The sequence below is a fragment of the Perognathus longimembris genome, chromosome 13, assembly GCF_023159225.1.
Source record: "Perognathus longimembris pacificus isolate PPM17 chromosome 13, ASM2315922v1, whole genome shotgun sequence".
In the NCBI taxonomy this organism is placed as follows: domain Eukaryota; kingdom Metazoa; phylum Chordata; class Mammalia; order Rodentia; family Heteromyidae; genus Perognathus; species Perognathus longimembris.
The window spans coordinates 52,968,371-52,989,426 of NC_063173.1; the positions used below are offsets into that span (position 1 = coordinate 52,968,371).

The window sequence follows — 21,056 nt, forward strand, 5'->3', positions numbered from 1 at the left end:
CATCTCTCATTTCAGCTATTTATCATTTTCTTGTTGTGATAGCATTCAAATACTCTTTTCTAGATGCTTAAAAACATTATTTTACCTATACTCACTCACTATGAGATAACATCACACAAGGAATATATTGTTCTGAATAAGTATTTTATTAAATAATGAAGCAATTGATTGACTTTTGAATTTAATTGTACAAACATGTCAAATGCTTCAACCATTGGTTAGTTTAATGAAGCATACACTAATGACCTCTGTATCCATATTCAGTGTGTTTCCGGGCAAACTGCTCACTTTCATCTGACTTAAAACTCATTTTTCTACATTCTCACTCGATTCTCCTTTTAGAGGATAAAAACTTTTCCTGGTAGCTGGGCATTGGTGGCTTATGCCTATAATCCTAGCCTCAAGGGAGGCTGAGACCTGAGGATCACAGTTCAAAGCCAACCCAGGCAGAAAAGTCCATGACATTCTTATCTCCAATAAATTACTCAGACAAAGCCAGAAGTAGCACTGTGGCTCAAATGGTTGAGTGCTAGCTAGCCTTGAGCACAGAGAGGCTCAGGGACAGAGTTCAAGCCTTGGGTTCAAGACCCAGGACAGGAAACAAAAATTCCTAGAAAAATCCATTGTAGAGTAGATCATTTCAAACTCCCTAATAATTTTCCTAGTGAATGTCATTAAGTGACCAGAAATATATAAAAAATAAGTCATAATTCATAAAAAGTTGATGATTTAAAACATTTAAATTTTAAAGATTATTTAAAAAATAATTACTACTGGAGTGGTTCTAAATTTTCATGTGGAATATAAACATGACAATATCAGAGGAAATAGCAGGTTAAAAATCAGTAAACTTTTCTGTTTGCACCAAGGCTGAGACTTGAACTCAGGGCCTAGGTGTTGTCTCAGCTTTTTTGCTTGAAGCCAGTGCTCTACCACTTGAGCCACAGTTTCACTAATTAATGTTAGTTAGGAATAAAATGCTTCTATTGAATTGCCTCTACATAGGACAGATGAAGTTTCAAAAAATGGATTTTTAAAAGTTTTTAACCATGAGAAAGGATGTTGCTTAAGATATATTGTACTCAACCGATATTTTGACTGCAAACATCTAAAAATAATTAGACTTAAAAACAAATAAATAATGAAAAGAAATGGTAGGAGATCCATAGGTTAAGTTGGATGTGAACAATATGCAGTGTGTATGATCAAGGAACTAATGGCCATTGGCTAATATGACAATTTTCATGTATTTCTTTATGATTTAGAAATAGCGTAACCTTTAAAAAGTAGTTACCATCTCCATCCCCAAGGCAGGCTAATTGCTTCTTCCTTCAGAAAGCAGGGTGGGGAGATTTAGGTATTCTCACCAGGGAAATCTCTAGCACTCCATGATGTCATACGATCATCATGAATTGACTTCTGAAATTCCAGCATGACTCAAAAATGTAGCAGCTTTAGAAGGAGCACCGGGCATGTCATATCGAGATCCTTTATTACCTGAATAACCAGCTTCTGAACAAAGGTTTGCTATGAAACTTCAATCAGGGTTAGGGTAAGATATGCCAATAAAAATATCACATTGCTTCACTTTAAAATTATAATTTCTTCATGACACACTTGTAGATTGTTCTTATTTGTCAGCAATAATCACAATCTGTGGTTATATGGGAGAAATAATCTTACCACTGTGTTTTCTTACTGATGACAAAGAAGTGATTCCTCCAAAGGCAGAAAAGGAGTTCATGTTAGATTTAGCACTTCATGCACATTAATGTCTTTTGCTCCATTTTCAGCCTTATGAAGTTGGAACTTTTAAAAGAAATAATTACTTATTTATTGTCAAAGTGATGTACAGAGGGGATACAGTTTCATACATTAGGCCATGGGTACATTTCTTGTACTGTTTGTTACCTCCTCCTTCATTCCACCCTCCCTCCTCCCCTTTTCCCTCTCCCCCCATGAGGTGTTCAGTTGGTTTACACCAAATGGTTTTGCAAGTATAGCTTTTAGAGTCGTTTGTCTTTTTATCCTTTGTTTCTCAGTTTTGATATTCCCTTTCACTTCCCTGGTTCTAATACCAGTATATACAGTGTCCAGGGTACTCAGATGAGATACAGTGATAGTGTGGGTACAACCACAGGAAGGGGATACAAGAGGATCATCAACAAAAGAAGCTATGATTTCACAGGGCATGTTGAAAGTAATTACAACAGTGATATAACACTCGTTTCCATAACATGGAGTTCATTCCACTTAGCATCATCTTATGTGTTCATAAGGGCATAGCTATTGGGCTGTTGTGATCCTCTGCTGTGTCTAACCTAAACCTGTGCTAATTATTCCCTATAAGGGAGACCATAGAGTCCATGTTTCTTTGGGTCTGGCTCAGTTCACTTAGTATAATTTTTTTCAAGTCTTTCCATTTCCTTACAAATGGGGCAATGTCATTCTTTCTGATAGAGACATAAAATTCCATTGTGTAGATGTACCACATTTTCCTGATCCATTCATCTACAGAGGGGCATCTGGGTTGGTTCCATATTTTAGTAATGACAAATTGTGCTGCAATAAACATTGTTGTGCTGGTGGCTTTAGTGTGTTCTTGTTTGTAATCTTTGGGGTAGATGCCCCAAAGTGGGGCTGCTGGGTCATAGGGGAGCTCTATGTTTAGCCTTCTGAGGAATCTCCATACCGATTTCCAAAGTGGCTGAACAAGTTTACATTCTTACCAACAATGAAGTAGGGTTCCCTTTTGGCCACATCCCCTCCAACATTTGTTATTGGTATTTTTCCTGATAATGGACATTCTTACTGGGGTGAGGTAGAATCTCAATGTTGTTTTTATTTGCATTTGTTTTGTGGCCAATGATGTAGAACACTTTTTCATATGTCTCTTGGCCATTCTCATTTTCCTCTTCAGAGAAGTCTCTTTTTAAGTCTTTAGCCCACTTCATGAGGGGGCTGTTGGTTCTTTCATGTTTTGTTTTGGAGAAGTTGGAACTTTTTGACCATTGCAGGAGAGGACTCTCCTCTAATAGGATTTTTACAGCAAAACCATCTGCTTTTATGATTTCAGACTGACTATGATGGATTAAATGTATAGTCTCAATGGAGAAACTGGTCAACTTTCATATTTCATAAACATTTTAGGAAAAATGTAATTCATGCTAAGGAAGTAGGATATATATATACTTGTTACAACATTTTGAAAAATGTAATGAGTGGGTTTTTTATTTCATTATCTACATTTTATGTTTTATTTATTTATTTATTTTTTTTGGCCAGTCCTGGGCCTTGGACTCAGGGCCTGAGCACTGTCCCTGGCTTCTTCCCGCTCAAGGCTAGCACTCTGCCACTTGAGCCACAGCGCCGCTTCTGGCCGTTTTCTGTATATGTGGTGCTGGGGAATCGAACCTAGGGCCTCCTGTATCCGAGGCAGGCACTCTTGCCACTAGGCTATATCCCCAGCCCCATTTTATGTTTTTTTAATAGTTAAGTGGTTGTACAAAGAAGTTACTGTTTACAAGGCAGTTTATGGTTACAATGTGTTTTGATCACTGTCATAACTTTTACCATTCTCACCCACCCCTCCTGATCCATTCCTTCCCTTTCTTTTCTTAATTTTCTAATACATAAATTAAATTCTTTACTGCATCCTCCATTCCTTCTCCTCTTCGTTCTTCTACCCCTCTCCCTTTGTCCCTACCTGCCCTCTCTTGCCAATACCCATTTCTGGTGCTTATTTTATTGGGCATTGGCTTGTCTTTCTAAGGAGTTACAATATTTGAGAGTTCCATTGAAACTATAATAATTCAGTTAATACACCACTTGTCTATCACCCAACCTCTTTCTTTATAGGTTTATAGGCCAATTCTATCTTCCCCATATGAGAGAAAATGCAACCTTTGATTCTCTGGGGCTGGTTTACTTCACTTAATATGTTTTTCCTCAAGTTTGTCAATTCTTTCAAATGGTACAATATCATTTTTTCAAATGGATGAGTAAAATTCTCTTGTGTACTTATACTACATTAAGGAGCATGTGGTGTAGGAAATATTCTATATAATAGAGAACTAAATCTGGGGAATAAATCCCCTAAACTCATCATGAGAACTTTTGTGATCTATAATATATCTTGCTGCTTTCCAAAACCATGAACATATGTTGAATAGATCAATAGATTGTGATTGTATTCATTATATGCTTTGTTGCATCCCTAATTAATAAGCATAAGCAAACCAAGAAACTCAGAAAAGGGCTGGGGTGTAGCTCTGTGCTTGCCTAGCAAGTGCAACATCCTGCGTTCGATCCCCAGTACCAAAAAAGAAAAGACAAAAAAAATGCAGTCAAATCCATGTTATGGAAACGATTGTTATATCACAGTTGAAACTACATTCAACGTCCCATGTGTATCTGTAGCTTCTATTATTGATGATGTTCTTGTATCACCTTCCTGTGGTTGTACTTGCACTATCTCTGTATCTTTTCTGAGTATATTGGAAACCGTGTATACTGGTATTAGAAGTAGGAAATTGAAAGGGAATACCAAAATTGAGAGACACAGGGTTAAAAAAAAAGACAAACAACTACAAAAGCAATACTTACAAAACTGTTTGGTGTAAGTGAACTGAACACCTCATGGGGGGAAAGGGAAAGGGGGAGGCGGGAGGGGGTTTATGAGGGACAAGGTAACAAACAGTACAAGAAATGTATCCAATGCCTAATGTATGAAACTGTAACCTCTCTGTACATCAGTTTGATAATAAAAATTTGAAAAAAATGCAGTTAAAAAAACTCAGAAAAATGAAATGGCTATTTTCCAAAATGAAAGATGACCTTAAATGGATTAACTTTCTCTGAACTACATTTTAATCCTTTCCCATCATTTCCTGTTTTTTTCTTTGACAGTGGATTTAACTCTTGAATCTTAAGTCTCTTAGAGTCCCAGAAAAACTTTATTTATAGGATCACCCAGATTCTCAAATCTTCAGTTTGTTTATTGATAGTGTAAAAAAAAAAACCCTCCTCATTTTACACACACACACACACACACACACAGTTGTATCTAAATCCCTTTCTGTTGACCACACAAATCGTAATACTGACCTATTTCCTAAAAGTTGGCCAGTGTAATGCTCTCCAGAGACAGGCTCATGACTGAAATTGTCAAATTCTTAGGAGCTATAGTAGGGGAAAATAGTTAGCATAGGGCAGATACCCTTCCAAAGTTTTCATAAATTATACATACTCTTCTTGTGGAGAAAGGGCTTCAAATAAATTATATGGCAAAATAGAACTCTCCATCTATACCATATTTGTGAGCTAAAATGGGTAATATCATGTTCAGTGAAATATGGAGGCCGCCCAGAGAGACAAAAGATGCATGTTATCGCTGATGTGTGCAATGTAAGATTAATGTAAAATTGGTAAATAATCACTTTGTTATGATATCCAAGTATACACAATTGTATTAAGTTCAATATGGAGATTCAGGGGAAAACTCAAACGGTGTAATGCCTTAGTAAGGATAATTCAAAGAGGTGCCTGAAAGATTGGGTGGGATCAAGGGAAGAGGTGTAGACAAATGAAAAGAGCGTGGGGGTGGGGAGGAATGCAGCCTTAAAATTCAATGCACATCCTACAAAATGAGGAGAATTGAGATTTGGTGTGGGGTTGTGAGGGATGGGGGAGAATGAGGAACGAGATGACATTGATCAAGATGCATTGTATTCATAAACTGCTTTGTCAAATGGCCGCGCCTTTGTACAACTTCTTAAGGATAATTTTAATAGTAGGTAATTTAAAACCTTAATCTTGGCGATTTGGGTAGGATATAATATTAATGAGAGAAAGAATGAGGTTTACGGACACCGGACTGCTTTACACAGATTCCAGTATAGATTTGGGAGGAGACAATTGTAGGACATGGTGCACAGGGACTTGCAGGAGACCCATCATACCTTTCAAGCCGCATAAACTGAGAACGAGGAGGTATAGACAGGCTCGGTGCCACAGTGCAGCTCACAGGGAATTCAGGGGAGATGATTAACGACTTCAAAGTCACCCACAAAGCCGCGGCAGCGAGCCTGCGCTGGAGTCAGACCGCTCGCCCTCACAATCACGAGGTCGCTGCCACCATTCATCATGCTTAGCACATAGCATCTTATCTTGTCTGTGTGTCCTGGGTATTTATCACTACGAGACCACAGAGTAGGTCCCACTGCAGTTCTCATTTTACAACCTGATGTATGATGTGCATTGGTAGCTGTTTAGGACCAATGGACAGTGGTTGAATTAGGTGGCAAATGGTGGCTTTGTTACTCATCTCTTCTAGAAACCTAAACTCTGTGTGTGCCACATCTGATTACTTGTTGTCATTTAGAATTGCTTTTGCAGGTGCGACCTCCCTCTCCCCCTCCCCCCACGTCCACTATGCACAAAGTTGTGTCTTGTGATCCAATGTTGAAAGTTTATGGTTTCCCTACACCATTGGCAGCAGGTATAGCTGTGCTGGTGATAATCAGAATGAGAACATAGGGAAGAGGCCCACATGCGATCCAGAGCTTGTTTATTCTTCCATGAGTCTTTACATTTGCAAGAGGGTCATTTCACTGTTTTTGTCTGATGGTTTGTTTTAGTGCTAATAAAATACAAACATATATAGAACAGAGATCACCATGACATTGGGAAAACTGAGATTTAACCAAAGTAGGCAAGAAATGTTTGTAAACAGACTCACAATGAGTTTCACTTAAATTCCTTATAGGACATTAGACTTTAGGAATTACTCAGCATGAATCCAGAAGCATGACTTATAATTTTTGATTCTACTTATTTACCATCGTGTTTCTTTTTCCTTCCTCTATGGGTGTAAAACACATAGAAGTTCCCAGGGCACACGGATGGAGAACCATACAGTTGTGATACAGTTCATCCTGCTGGGACTGACCAGTGACCCAGCCCTGCAGATCCCACTCTTTGTAATTTTCCTCTTGATCTACATCATCACACTCCTTGGGAACCTAGGGATGATCCTCCTGATTCTCTTGGACTCTCGCCTCCACACGCCCATGTACATTTTTCTTGGCAATCTCTCTCTGGTGGATTTTTGTTATTCTTCAGCTGTCACTCCTAAGGTCATGGCTGAGTTACTTAGAGGAGACAAAATCATGACCTACAATCTTTGTGCCACCCAGATGTTTTTCTTTACAGCCTTTGCTACTGTAGAAAATTTCCTCTTGGCCTCAATGGCTTATGATCGCTATGCAGCTGTGTGTAAGCCCCTCCATTACACCACCACCATGACAGCTAGTGTGTGTGCATGTCTGGTCATAAGCTGCTATGTTGGTGGTTTTCTGAGTGCTGCTATTTACACTGGCAATACTTTTCTTCTTTCCTACTGTCAATCTAATGTGGTCCATCATTTTTTCTGTGATATTCCAGCAGTCATGTTTGTATCCTGCTCAGATAGACATATCAATGATTTGGTTCTTCTTTATGTGGCCAGTTTCAATATCTTTTTTGCACTAGTAATAATTTTAATATCCTATATAATTATTTTTGCTACTATTCTAAAGATGCACTCAGGTGCAGGACATCGGAAGGCTGTGTCCACCTGCGCCTCCCACTTCACTGCAGTCTCCATTTTCTATGGGACGATCATCTTTATGTACTTACAGCCCAGCTCCAGTCATTCTATGGACACTGACAAAATCTCGTCAGTCTTTTATACTATGATCATCCCCATGCTGAATCCTGTGGTGTATAGTCTGAGGAATAAGGAAGTTAAATGTGCATTCACAAAGACATTTTTCAAGGTAAAATGATTTGTATGATATATATGTGATTTGGGGAGGATGCATCATGTCTTAATTATTCATTCCCAGGTCATTTTGTATCTAGTCACATTTGAAGACTCAATGAATTCCAGATCATGAAGTTATATCTTCACCTCTAGAATAGTCCACTGGTTTGGAAATGAAATTTACTTCCTGTGCAGAAAATTAATACCTGAGGGAGGATAACTGTAAACATTGAGTCTACACTCATAAGTTCTTATTAACTGTATCAGTATGTTCAGTCATTTTCATTGCATATGCCAATAAATTCTAGGGTTTTCTCCAGTGCGTTCCAAGTTTCATGTATTCCATTAAGATCCTTGATGCGTTTTTGAATTTGCATGAGTATAGGATCAGATAGAAGGGTTTAGTTTATTCTGTGCATGATGAGAGCTGATGTGGAATTACTCTTTCACTTCTTTAAATAATTAATTCACACACAAAATAATATACATTTGTGGAGTAGGAGGTGTGTTTTGATAAATGTTTGTGCTGTGCATTGATCATTGTGTAATCTTTTTCCTTATGGAAACATTCAAATTTTCCTCTTCCAGTTATTTCAAATATATAAAACTTAAGTCTTTAATTTCCTTTTCCTGCATGGGGAGAACAAAATGTCTCTCTCTCTTTCTTCCTCCTTTAGCCTGTTCTACTAAAATAAATCCTTGCTGAAACTTTCAAAGAATTAAATATACAACATCTTATTTTTGACATAACCATCCCATTGTGCAAAGTTTTAAAGCTAGGTAGAAGCAAGAAATTCATTCTTATTTTTAATGTGCTAACAGAATAGATCTATTTTTTTTCTCAGTATAATCACATCTGACCCCAATCCATGGGTAGAAATATATTTTCCCTCTCATCAGTTATGAGGCTTCAACTCAGGGCCTGGGTGCTGTCCCTGAGCCCCTTTGTGCTCAAGGCTCACGCTCTACAACTTGAGCCACAGCACCACTTCTGGCATTTTCTGAATAGTTTATTGGAGATAAGAGTCTTACAGACTTTTCTGCTTGGGCTGGCTTTGAACTACCATCCTCAGATCTCAGCCTCCTGAGTAGCTAGGATTACAGGTGTAAGCCACTAATGCCTGGCAAAATATCTTTTATTTAAATCAATGGAATTCAATACAGTTGTTATCTGTGTGACTCTTCTGGCCCAGCATCACTTCCTACCCCTACTACTTGTTGTAGTGTGAACGGTGGGAAGACTATGCCCTAGCAAGCCTTTGATAAGGTTAGCACAGACAGAAGATTAAGTCTCCTCACTAACACAATGGCAAAATGGCCCTGAGGGCATTTCAGGGATTGTCCAGAATGTCCTTCCCCTCACAGACCAACAGTACCCAAATCTTGAGGGTAGGAAGTAGGTTTCTATCAGTCCATCCACTACTGCATTTTTCTTCATCCTAGCTGTTTCTCAAGCAGACACAAGGAAAGTGCAGGCTGCCACTCTGGAAGACATAATGTGTAAGCCTTTTTTCTTTTCTTTTTCTTTTTTTTTTTTTTTTAGTGAATTATGCAGTGTGTGTGGTGATTTGTTATAGTAGCATAAGTGGACTAAGAGAGTAAGCTCCACACTTCAATTTTTGATGAGATTCCATATTGTTTTCCCTAGTTTAGATTTCTAACAAATTAATAGGGTTCTTCTTTCTCTCTCTATTGCTGCTATCTAAAATGTGTTATTATCGCTTTTTTGTGTTTTTTTTTTTTGTATTTTGGGCTTCCCTTAGTGGCTGAAATGATGTGAAATTTAGGCTTTAATTTGCATTTCCTTAATGGCATGTTGTGACTTCATATTTACTTTTCATTTAGATAATACTAATTGTATATGTACTGCAATAATCTCCTACAAGTTGGATGGATGTAGCTTTTCTATTCAGGACTATATTTTGAGTTAATATTTGTACATGCTATAAAGAAGTGATTCAACTTCAACCCTTTTCTTTACAATACTTTTAAATTAAGGTACACTTCGAAATTTTTACTCTCATGATAAGCCTACATACAAGCTTAGTTAAGGACTTTAAGGTATGGGACTCAAGAGACAGGAACTAAGAATAAACACTATTAATGGGCAACTTGAAGTATCTCACTCCTTATTAGGCCATATCATCTGGCTACATTTTGATCCTTGTACTAATGACTTGCCCAGAGCTGTAGATAAGTAGGCTCTAGGTAAACACCATAACAAAAATATCTGGCAAAACTCACCCTTGGACTCAAAGGAGACTTTGCTAAAGAAAAATAAATATAATATCTTCTACTGATAGAACTTACAGTATTAAATAAATACCTAGGGAAAAGCACTTAGTAGATTCTCAAACATGTATCACCAAGGTTAATTAAGAATTTATGGTCTCTGACCCAGCAGCCCCACTTTTGGGTATCTATCCAAAAGAAAACAAACAAAATCATAGTAAAGCCACCAGCACAACAATGTTCATCACAGCACAAATTGTCATAGCTAGAATCTGGAAACAACCCAGATGCCCCTCAGTAGACGAATGGATCAGGAAAATGTGGTACATATACACAATGGAATATTATGCCTCTATCAGAAAGAATGACATTGCCCCATTTGTAAGGAAATGGAAAGACTTGGAAAAAATTATACTAAGTGAAGTGAGCCAGACCCAAAGAAACATGGACTCTATGGTCTCCCTTATTGGGAATAATTAGTACAGGTTTAGGCAAGTCACAGCAGTGGATCACAACAGCCCAATAGCTATGCCCTTATGAACACATAAGATGATGCTAAGTGAAATGAACTCCATGTTATGGAAATGATTGTTATATCACAATTGTAACAACTTTCAACGTCCCATGTGTATCTGTAGCTTCTATTATTGATGATGTTCTTGTATCACCCTCCTGTGGTTGTACCTACACCATCTCTGTAATCTTATCTGAGTATATTGGAAACCATGTATACTGGTATTAGAAGTAGGAAATTGAAAGGGAATACCAAAATTGAGAGACACAGGGTAAAAAAAGAAAAACAACTACAAAATCAATACTTGCAAAACTGTTTGGTGAAAGTGAACTGAACACCTCATGGGGGGAAAGGGAAAGGGGGAGGAGGGAGAGGGGTATGAAGGACGAGGTAACAAACAGTACAAGTAATGTATCCAATGCCTAACGTATGAAACTGTAACCTCTCTGTACATCAGTTTGATAATAAAAATTTGAAAAAAAGGAATTTATGGTCTTTGGTAATCACAGACTTATTAGTTGTAAGAACATCTCCAGTGTACAGGGATGGGCTTTGCTTATTTCTTCTTCTCTACTAAAGGAAACCTATAAATGTCTCATCTAACCAGACTCTCCCTAATCTTTTTCCTTGATAGTACAAACTTAGCCACCACAGGTGCCACCAAACACTTTCCCGTATCATAAACTCAGGGCCCCAGCTTGAGAGTATGGTCTCTAAGGAATCTCCCTGGGTTTGAGCCAAGACCTTATCTGAAGGTTCCAGTGACACGAAGAGGCTGGCATTTTCTGTGCTTCAACTCAAAGTTTTACTGAGAATTTCATGTGCAGAGCAATTAGGCAGTGAAAGAAATGAAAGGCATTCAAAATTAAAAAGGAAGAAAGAGAACTGCAATTATTATCACAGAATGTACACAAAAATGTTAGAGATCATAAACTAAGCTATCAAAATTAAAGGGTAAGAGCAACAAGCAAAAGCAACAACAACATACAGATGGATAAGACACTCCAGGATAAACTGAACTGAATTGATATGAAATTTGTGTGCTTAAATTACAATATATTCTCAAGGAGATCTAATGTCGTAGGGCATTTATGGTGTTAATACAAAGTATCTAAGACTGGGTAGTTTACAAAGAATATGAATTTACTTCTCCCAGCTTTGGAGGCTGGAAAATCCATGATCAAGATGCCAGAATGTTTGGTCTCTGGTGAAAGTGCTTTTGTCAAATTGGTACCATATTCATATCCTTCTGTGGCAGCAGAGTGAAGATAAAGGCAAGAAACACAAATGAAATAACATATAAACCCAGATCTCAGGAAGAAGAGATTAAGAGGACAATAGTTCAAGTCCAGCTCAGAAAAATTGTTTAGGACTCCTTAGGAGAGACTTGGTAGAAGAGTAGAGAGGGAAAGGACTGGATACTGAGACATAAAGAGAACAGAGGATATTATATACACACACACACACACACTAATACAGTATAATAAAACCTATAAAGTAGGAAGGAGGAGGGAGGAAATAAATGAGAGAATGGTAGAGGGGGTGAATTTATTCAAGTACACTCTCTGTGTGTGTGTGTGTGTGTGTGTGTGTGTAAATATCACAATGAAACTATTCATATTGTGCATGTATAGTAATTTTTTTCTAAAGTTAGCGAGACCCCATCTTAACAAACAAGCTCTGAATAGTGGTTCTAATCTGCAATCTAAGCTTTGTGAGAGGTCTATATAGGAGAATCGTGGTCCAAGGATAGTGTGGACAAAAATTCAAAAGCTTACCTGAAAAACAACTCAGCCAGAAAGGACAAGGTACATGGCTCAAGTGGTAGAGCAATTGTCTAACAAGCATGGGCTCTGAGTTCAAACAAAACACAAAGCACAAAGGCCTTAGCTAGTTCCCTTTAGCTGTTTTATGAATCACTAATATAAAGGTGGAGCCTTTTATGACTTACTCCCTTTTCAGGGATCCCACTTTTGCGCGTTTCTGTGATAGAAATGAAGTTTCCACACAAGGCATTTAGAGGAAGGTCAAGTTGTAGCACCTAAATAAATGAATGCACAACCTTTATGACTGAAAGCTTTAACATTGCTAAAAGTATTGTATTTCTTATATATACATATATACATATACTTACACACACACACACACACACACACACACAACCTTTATAAAAATTTCAAAGTGGAAAAAAAACCCCCACCCCTACAATTCATATGGAGTTTTTGGAGATCCTACCTAGTCAAAATAACCTTGAAAGAAAAAGACAAAATACAATTCACTCTTTTTTAAAATCTGAAGTCAAGGCAGTATTGGAACTGTCTTACAGATGCTGATCTTTATCAATGGAGTATTATTCAGAGTCTAGATAAAAACCACTTATCTATGACCAATTGATTTTGGATGGTCACTGCCAAGCCCATTTGATGGGAAAGAAAAGTCCCTTCAACCAACGATGCCAGGACAAGTGGTTAGCCACATTAAAAATGAGATTGGATAAAGGCCATGTAGGAAAAGCTCATTGCTAATGTATCTATAATTTAAAAATTGAAAGCTTCTCCTCTAAGGTCAGAAACAAGGCCAGGAACCTCATACTTGCCCTCTCTTTAACATAATTCAAGAAGTCCTAGTCAAAGCAATTAGACGACAAAAATAAAATGCCTCCAAATTGGAAAGGAAGAAGTAAAATCTTCTATGCTCACAGATGGCATCATCTTATAGATAGGAAATACTAAAAAAAAAAATTCACATGAGGAAAGCTGTTAGAACCAATAAGCTCCGAAAAGCTGCAGAATACCATGATAAACACGCGAAAGCCTTTTGTGCTTTTATAGGTTAACGAGGAACAATTCAAACAAGGGGTTAAGGTAATATTCCCATTTATGGTACTATAGGAAAACCAAAAAACCACCGTGGCTAAATTTAGCCAAGGAAGCAAAAGACTTATAATTTGGAAACTACAAAACATTTCTGGAACCAGTGAGGGAAGGCCCAGTGAAAGGAAAGCCATTTCATGTTAATGATTGGAAAAAGAAAGAGATCTAATTTATCTGTGTGAGGAATGTGGAAAAAGTAGTCCTCAAAGATGGCTAATGGCTCAGATTGGTAATCTGAGCAAGGAGGCTGAGGTAGGAAGAATCACTGTTGGAGACCAGCCAGAGAATATGATGTCATGTGGGAGGCTGAGATTCGGAGCGCCACCATTGCAGGATAGCTCAGGCAGAAATATTCGAGAGACTCCATCTTTATGGAGGATGTAGGGGCATGTTGGCATATACTTATTATCTTAGCTATACTGGAAAGATGCATAAAATAGGTGGATCAAGGTCTAGGAGCATGCCCAAACAGGAAGCAGGGCCTTTTGTTAAAAATAATCAGTGCAAAATAAGATTGGGGCCATGGCTCAGTGCTATAGCACCTGTCTGGTAAACTTGAGGTTCAGTGTTCAACACCTAGTGTTGACAGAAATTTAAAAAAATGTCATTTTGTCTTTATCTTACTTATCAGTAGTGATAATGCCTTGCTTCTGTGTTGCTCTGTTTACTTGGTAAGGTTATTGTCACAGGAGTCATCCACTAAAGGAAAGACCTATAAATTCTCTCATTCTCCCCATGATCTTTTTATGATTGCCCCTCAGGTTTGGTGTCTTAGGTCACAGCCACTGTGTAAATTAGATTATGTTATTGTTACTTCTCTAGCAGATTATTTCCTTTAAATGTTGTATCCGTTGAGCACAATGTTTCATACCTACAATCTCAATTATACAGGAGGAAGAGGTTGTAAGGATCACAGTTGGAGGCCAGCCTGGGCCAATTGTTAGTGAGCTTTCATCTCAACAAATAAGCAAGGCATGATGGCACCCACTCGCCTGCCTGTCCAAGCTATGTCGGATGCATAAGGATTGTAGCGTGAGGCCAACCTGGACAAAAAGATGACACACTTTCCAAAAATAACTAAAACCAAAAAATGACTGGAGGGATGACACAAACTGTAGAGTGCCTGTCTAATAATCAAGAAATCCTACATTCAAACTAAACTATTTTCTTTGAACCCTTGTCCAACTTCCACAGAAACAACACCCAATATAATAATGATGGTCTAGAACTTCAGAATGATAACCAACCCCTTTGGAGTGAATGAAATTACACATAGCAACGGGATCCAGGGTCCCAGTGACGTTGTCTAACAAATGCTCCTCCCATGTAACCTCTCTTGATACTCAAAAATAGCTAAAAGGGGTTGACATACCACTCAAAGGGTCCTCATTTCCATCAACACCACGTAGAACAGGTACAACCCAGCACCCAGGGGTCCTCAGCACCTAAGCACAGAATAATCAGTAGGGATTTCAGAGGCAGTTCTTGATCAATTATGAGAAAATGGGAAACTAGTCATATTCAAGTAGTGTCACCTTGTCATCCTCTGGTGAAAGGAGCCAGGGAAAGCAAAGTAAAGCAGGGAAACCACATCTGGTTTGACCCATAAGAGGAACCATTGCAAACACACAGAGCAGGCCAAGGACTGATAGCCACTTACTTACACATAGGAGCACTTTCCTGACTGTGTAGCACGAATCCAAGTCAATAAACATCTGGGTGGGGTTTTAAGATGACTTTTACCTAGTAACCATTGACATCAATAAATCTACTCACAATAGTGTGAACAGCTTCTCTCTGTCTCAGGAAAACACTCATCTTTCCTCTCTTCTCTGGACATACTGCAGGCCATTCTGTTAAGATATCTCTATGGTTGTTTTATCCAAAAATCTACAGTGTTCCCTTATTGGGTGACCTTGATCAAGATACATTGCATTCATAAAACTGCTTTGTTAAATGGCAAGTCCTTTGGAACAACTTCTGAAAGATTAAATAATGTTCTTTTATTGGAAATTCACCTTTTTTTCCATACAGGTTGGTTTTATGGTAACAGGGCTCCACAGATAAGCCATGACACCATAACATCCCACTATTTAAGAACTGTTCTTATTCAGATTGTCCTTTTCTCTCTTATTCCATTTAAGGTAACATTTATGATTTCCAGGAATCAGAACATGGATCTTGCTGGGGATATGGCCTAGTGGCAAGAGCGCTTGCCTCGTATACATGAAGCCCTGGGTTCAATTCCCCAGTACCACATATACAGAAAATGGCCAGAAGTGGCGCTGTGACTCAAGTGGCAGAGTGCTAGCCTTGAGCAAAAAAAGAAGCCAGGGACAGTGCTCAGGCCATGAGTCCAAGGCCCAGGACTGGCAAAATAAAAACAAAAACAAAAACAAGAACATGGATCTTTGGGTAGACTAATTATTCAGACAGGCACAGCATTAGATGGAAACATTCTGCACTGTGTTTGAAAACTTACCCTAAATCTACAATAATCATAAGATAAAGACCATCATTTAAAATAATAATTAGAAATGTCATAATGAGAAACATTTCCAAAAAGATAGGAATAAAAACTTGTTTTATACTCACCACTGCTTAAGGACACCATTATCCATTCAAATCATTATTGTACAAATACTGAGATATGAAGGCATCTAATTGTTTATAGAAAAAAAGGTACGGTCAACACACCCTAGGGGTAGTTTTTGCTGCTACAGAGCTTCCTGTGGATAAAAATTAAAGCTATAAATATCATATATATCATATACACTGTATAAGCATATTGAGTGTGTATTTATTACCAACAGATATTACAAAGTTTATATTTTATATTGACATTCAGAATCATTTCAATTCATTATGTATTTCACACATAGGGAGTAGTTTTCTAAATAGGATTGTACATTAAACATTTATATAATCTTATACTTAGTCGCTTTTTATGATTTACTAAACAGTATTTGTTTAGCCTTGCCACTTAATGAGACATCATTTTGAAATAGAAATTATGAGGTGATTACTTGGTTGTGGGATTTCCAGGAATTCAGTGTCTAAAAGTAAAGAGTGTACACCCCAAGTAAAAACCTAGATAAAAAATTCTATTGCAAATCAGAAAAGGAGCCATAGTCTTTGAAATGTACTACATGACTGGAAAGTTTATGGATGGCTGAGTCATTATGACTATCAGTCAGAGATTCATATCAACATTATTGGATTTATAGTTTAATTTTATTCATTCATTTTAAACAAATAATCATCAAGAATCTGCAAAGAAACACACGTCTATTTAGATGTCCAGCAGGACCATTGCATAAAGCCCATAGCATTACAGTTGCTGTGAAGTTTCAATGGTGGTTGATAAATAAGTGAATGAGTTATATGGTAGGGAGTGGTGATAAGACCTATGAGGAGCAGGATAGAATTATTTCAAAATTTTAATAAAATGCTCTAAATGATGATAGGGAAATTAATCTGTCAATCAAACTTTTCTTAGCCCAGTGAATCCACAGACTTCCTGGTTGCTAATGTGCTAATAATGTTCTAGGCCCTTTTCTATGTCTATACCCTAATTTGTCGGCACATTTATGAAGCTGAATAGTTATTGCTTCCTTATGAATTGTGTAGGTTGTAATATAGTGGTAGTCACACAAAAATCCTAGTTGGAAAATCAAGCTTTGGTCCCAGGTGCAATGGTCAGCAACTACAGTCAATGAATTTAAATTAATTTGTTATTGAACCTAGTTCAACTGAACTCTGACCAATTTATAGTTACTAACTTCTCCATCATACTAAAGTCAGTATCTGAGGTTTCACATGAATTAAATGATGAATACTGAATAGAAGATGTAGTGAGATGGCTGGAGCAGGAGGAACTGTTTATAACCAGCAGAGGCAGCTCTGACTTTAAGGGCCGAGCTGGGGGACTGGGAAGGTTACTCATTTCGGTCTTCACATGTACAACCAAAGTCTCCTGCTTCTAATGTAGGATTTATGCGTAGAATTCAGATGGAAGCCACCTCAAGGTATTTTTGTAAGAATTAAATAAGAACACGAACAAAGTGCTGCATGTTTGGTTCCGCGGACGATCGTTAGCTTTGATAACATCCATGAGTTACAATCATGGGGTGGAAGGATGGCTCGTGGGTAGCTGGGAAAGGAGGTGGCAACTCGTGGGGCTTCAAGTGTGGATGGGCTTTGAGTCCTCTCTTCCTTTTTTTCCCTTTGCTAGTGGACGCTAAGTCCACTGAGATTTTTCTGTGTTTCTTCCCCTTCCCCCATGATTTGCACTCTGCTCAGAATCTGCCCACAGGTGGACGCCAAGACCAGGGAGACCACGGAGACTTTATGTGTCCCCTCTCCACCCCATCCCACGGTAATTCACACGAGGTACGTGCTCTCCACACGTGGCTGACGCTCTGGACAGCCCGCCCGAGCCATTCCCATGCTTATTTCCCCCATTCAGTGTTAGCTGACTGAGTGTTCTTTCCCTCATTTACTACCAATCCTATGGCCGAGTCAAAGTCTGTGGGACTTGAGAGCTCCCTGTTGGTTTGGCTAGTAGATCTGCTTTTGGGAACAGCTCCCTGTTCGGAAAATTCTAGAGTTGAGTCTATGGCAACGTGGGACCCAGACGCTGAAAACTTTCTGTGTGAAGTTGAGGCTTTTGGAAGCATATCTATTTCCTAGTAACTAATTCTTTGTATTGTCTTATTCATTTTCCTTTCCCAACTTCACTTTCTAAATCCAATCCATTTGTGCTTCATGTGTATCCATTTCCATCACAGATTCTGCTCCAAAACAGGTGATAAGAGCTTAATGTAAAAGTGCACGTGTCACTGTGTCTTGAAGCATTTATTGCCTAGATGTATCTAGGTTGGCAGTATTACTTTAATTATTTTTTTCTTATTGCTATTAAGGGAACTGATACTTTTGAAGCTAAGTGATATTTCACAATTCTGTAGATAGATTTGGGGAGAATCAATATTTAAATGCGACTTAATCCTAATTAAAAGCTTGTCCATGTAGCCACATGACTGTCGATATTTGTAGATATGGCAATACTCATAAGCTTATGAGATGAAGGGAGGGGCTGTTTAAATTAAGGCCAGATACTGATAATTCATTAGGTCCATGTAGTATAAGGAATAATTATTAGCCAGATACACACAAGTAATCTCAGCACTTGGAAGGTAGAGGTAGGAAGATTGTGAATTTGAAGGCCAGCCTAAATAAACTTCATAAAACTTACCTCAAGAACAAACATGGTTCAAAAAGAAATATACTCATTACAGGACTTAGGTAACTGTAACACCTCTGTACATCACCTCTACAATAACAATAAAACATATTTTAAAAAATTTAAAAAGCAAAACAGCAACAAAGAAGGGGTATGCCACCTTGTTTTGATTTCATTGTTTTTGTTTTCTTTCCAATAAGAAACCACCAGGGAACCAATTGAAATTGTCACCTATTTAACGGGAGTAGCAGCAATGTTTTTGGTTTATTTTTTTAAGTCATCAATATAATGTTTTAGTAATAGCACCAAAGTTTACTGTTGGAACTTAAACATCTCTATACTTTTAATTCACCTTGGTGTTTTACATCCATGTTCAACACCTCAATTTCTGTCCCAAGAAGCATGGGAAGAGTTGAGGGAGTCGCATATTTTTCGCTCATTTGTATGGATTGCAGTTCCCACTATAATTGGTACCTTGAATAGAAGATTACTTGTTCCCTGAAAACAAATGCTAGTTGATCCTGTGCAGTGAGTTTGACACCATAAGTTCTTCCATGGAATAATGTGTTGTTGGAGTAGCGCCATTGAAGGTTATGGTAAAAGTGTCTATGCTCTTTGAGCCAGGTAAACATAGAGAAAATGTGTCTAACCTCTCATTGAAGTCCTGAATCTACCATGAACTCTTTCTGTGTGCTTGGAGAACTCACCACATCCCATTTGTGAAATAAGATGAAAAAAACCAAAACAATACTAAACATTCCCTCTAACACCATCCATAGAATTGTGTTTTTAAAGAGTAAACAAGGGAAAGCTTACAAAACAGCATGCAGAGTGGCTTAGGATTATTGCTATTACTATTATTATTATTGAAGTACTTAATATAATTTTAACCCTGTGAGTGTTTTTCTTCATCATGACTCATAGTATGTCTTCAGGCTGGAATAAGATTTGGATATCCTAATAGAGCTTTACCATTTAGATACATGTGTCAGGAGCACATGGACCCAGGTACGTAATGGAAACATTTGCTCCCTTTGAAATCAACTTACCGGGCATGAAGTTGGACTTCAGAGACCAATGCATACAAACCAGTGGGGAATTCTGAACAAGAGAGAATCTTCAGTGTACTTCATTCCACATTCTGAGGGAAGAAGCAGGGACACTTCCTATGGGAATGAGCTGAGTATTTTAAATTTGTGTACATATCACTTGGCATTGCTTGTTATTTATTATTTTAATCTTCAGCTTAAATATAAATGACAGAATGTGATATGAAGACTTCTTAGTGTATGGCTCTCACATTTAATGAATCCACAAATGTGGATTCATTAACGAAGACAGCCAGTCACAATATATTTACTCAATCTTTATGGCTAACTTTATCATTCCTTCACAGCTCCTGGAAAACATTATAAATTTATTTTCATATATTTTTGCCTTTTGCAATAATGTCCTAGGCTAGAATCCCGGAATGTGAAGCCTCTTAAAAATATTTATTATCTCTTAGAAGTTGTACAAAGGGGTTTAAATTCACTATGTCAGTTTGTGAGTATAATACATCTTGATCAGTGGCACCCCTTTCCCCATTTTGCCCAATCTCTCTCAACCCCATGCTTCCCCCCAATTTTCATTGTTCCATTTTCATATGTATACACTGAATATTATGATTGCTTTGACTCACCCAGAATATGTAGCCTTTTGTCCTGACACTTTCATTTTATCACAATATATTTGAAATCTATCAGTATTGTTTCCTATTTCAATAGCAAAATCTTCTAATTGAGAAGTAATTTCTATTTCTGTGTTAGGGAAATTTATGCTATTTTTATTGTTGGTGATTATAAATAAAATGTGTCTTACTCTATATTTCCCTCCTGTCCATCCTCATTAGGATAGGCATAGCCGCTTTCCTGTATCAAAAGTTTTCTATGCATCTGGTCAGATCCTTGTTATTCAAACTCTAGTCTAACTCTTTCCCCAAATATTCATGTCATCCTCCTCTGAGCTCATGTAGTTCATGGTAGAGGCAATATTCTTGCTTCATGTACATGCATACTGATTCCAACAAAAAATGTTCATGATATAAAGAAAGAAATATTGACAACCTTGACTTCTGAGCCATATATCTGAAAACTTTGCTGTAGAAGAATGAGTAAATTCTAGTGGAAAGCTGTTTCTTCAATACAGGTCCAACGGTTCCTTGGAATGGCCCATTACCTTCTGCCAACCCCAGTTTATTGATTGGTGAAACAGACATGGAAAAACCAAGACTTTTTTTTTTCTTCCATCATTAGATTGGGAAGAGTTATGTAAGGACTATGAAAAGCAAATGAGAACATCTATGAAATAATTCAGTAATGGGCTATCATTTAAGCCACGTTAAATATATTC

At 37.7% G+C, this 21,056-nt stretch overlaps 1 protein-coding gene across 1 annotated transcript; it reads left to right on the top strand.

Annotated features, from left to right (window-relative positions):
* Nucleotides 1–6,902: 6,902 nt before the first annotated feature.
* Nucleotides 6,903–7,826, top strand: LOC125361466 (olfactory receptor 5B2-like). Its single transcript, XM_048359955.1, has one exon. It carries the CDS (start codon nucleotides 6,903–6,905, stop codon nucleotides 7,824–7,826), a length of 924 nt encoding a protein of 307 aa, XP_048215912.1.
* The last annotated feature ends 13,230 nt before the right edge of the window (nucleotides 7,827–21,056 follow it).

Bases quoted from the DNA above. Each gene is read 5' to 3' on its own strand.
- LOC125361466 (XM_048359955.1), top strand. From the start codon at position 6,903: ATGGAGAACCATACAGTTGTGATACAGTTCATCCTGCTGGGACTGACC.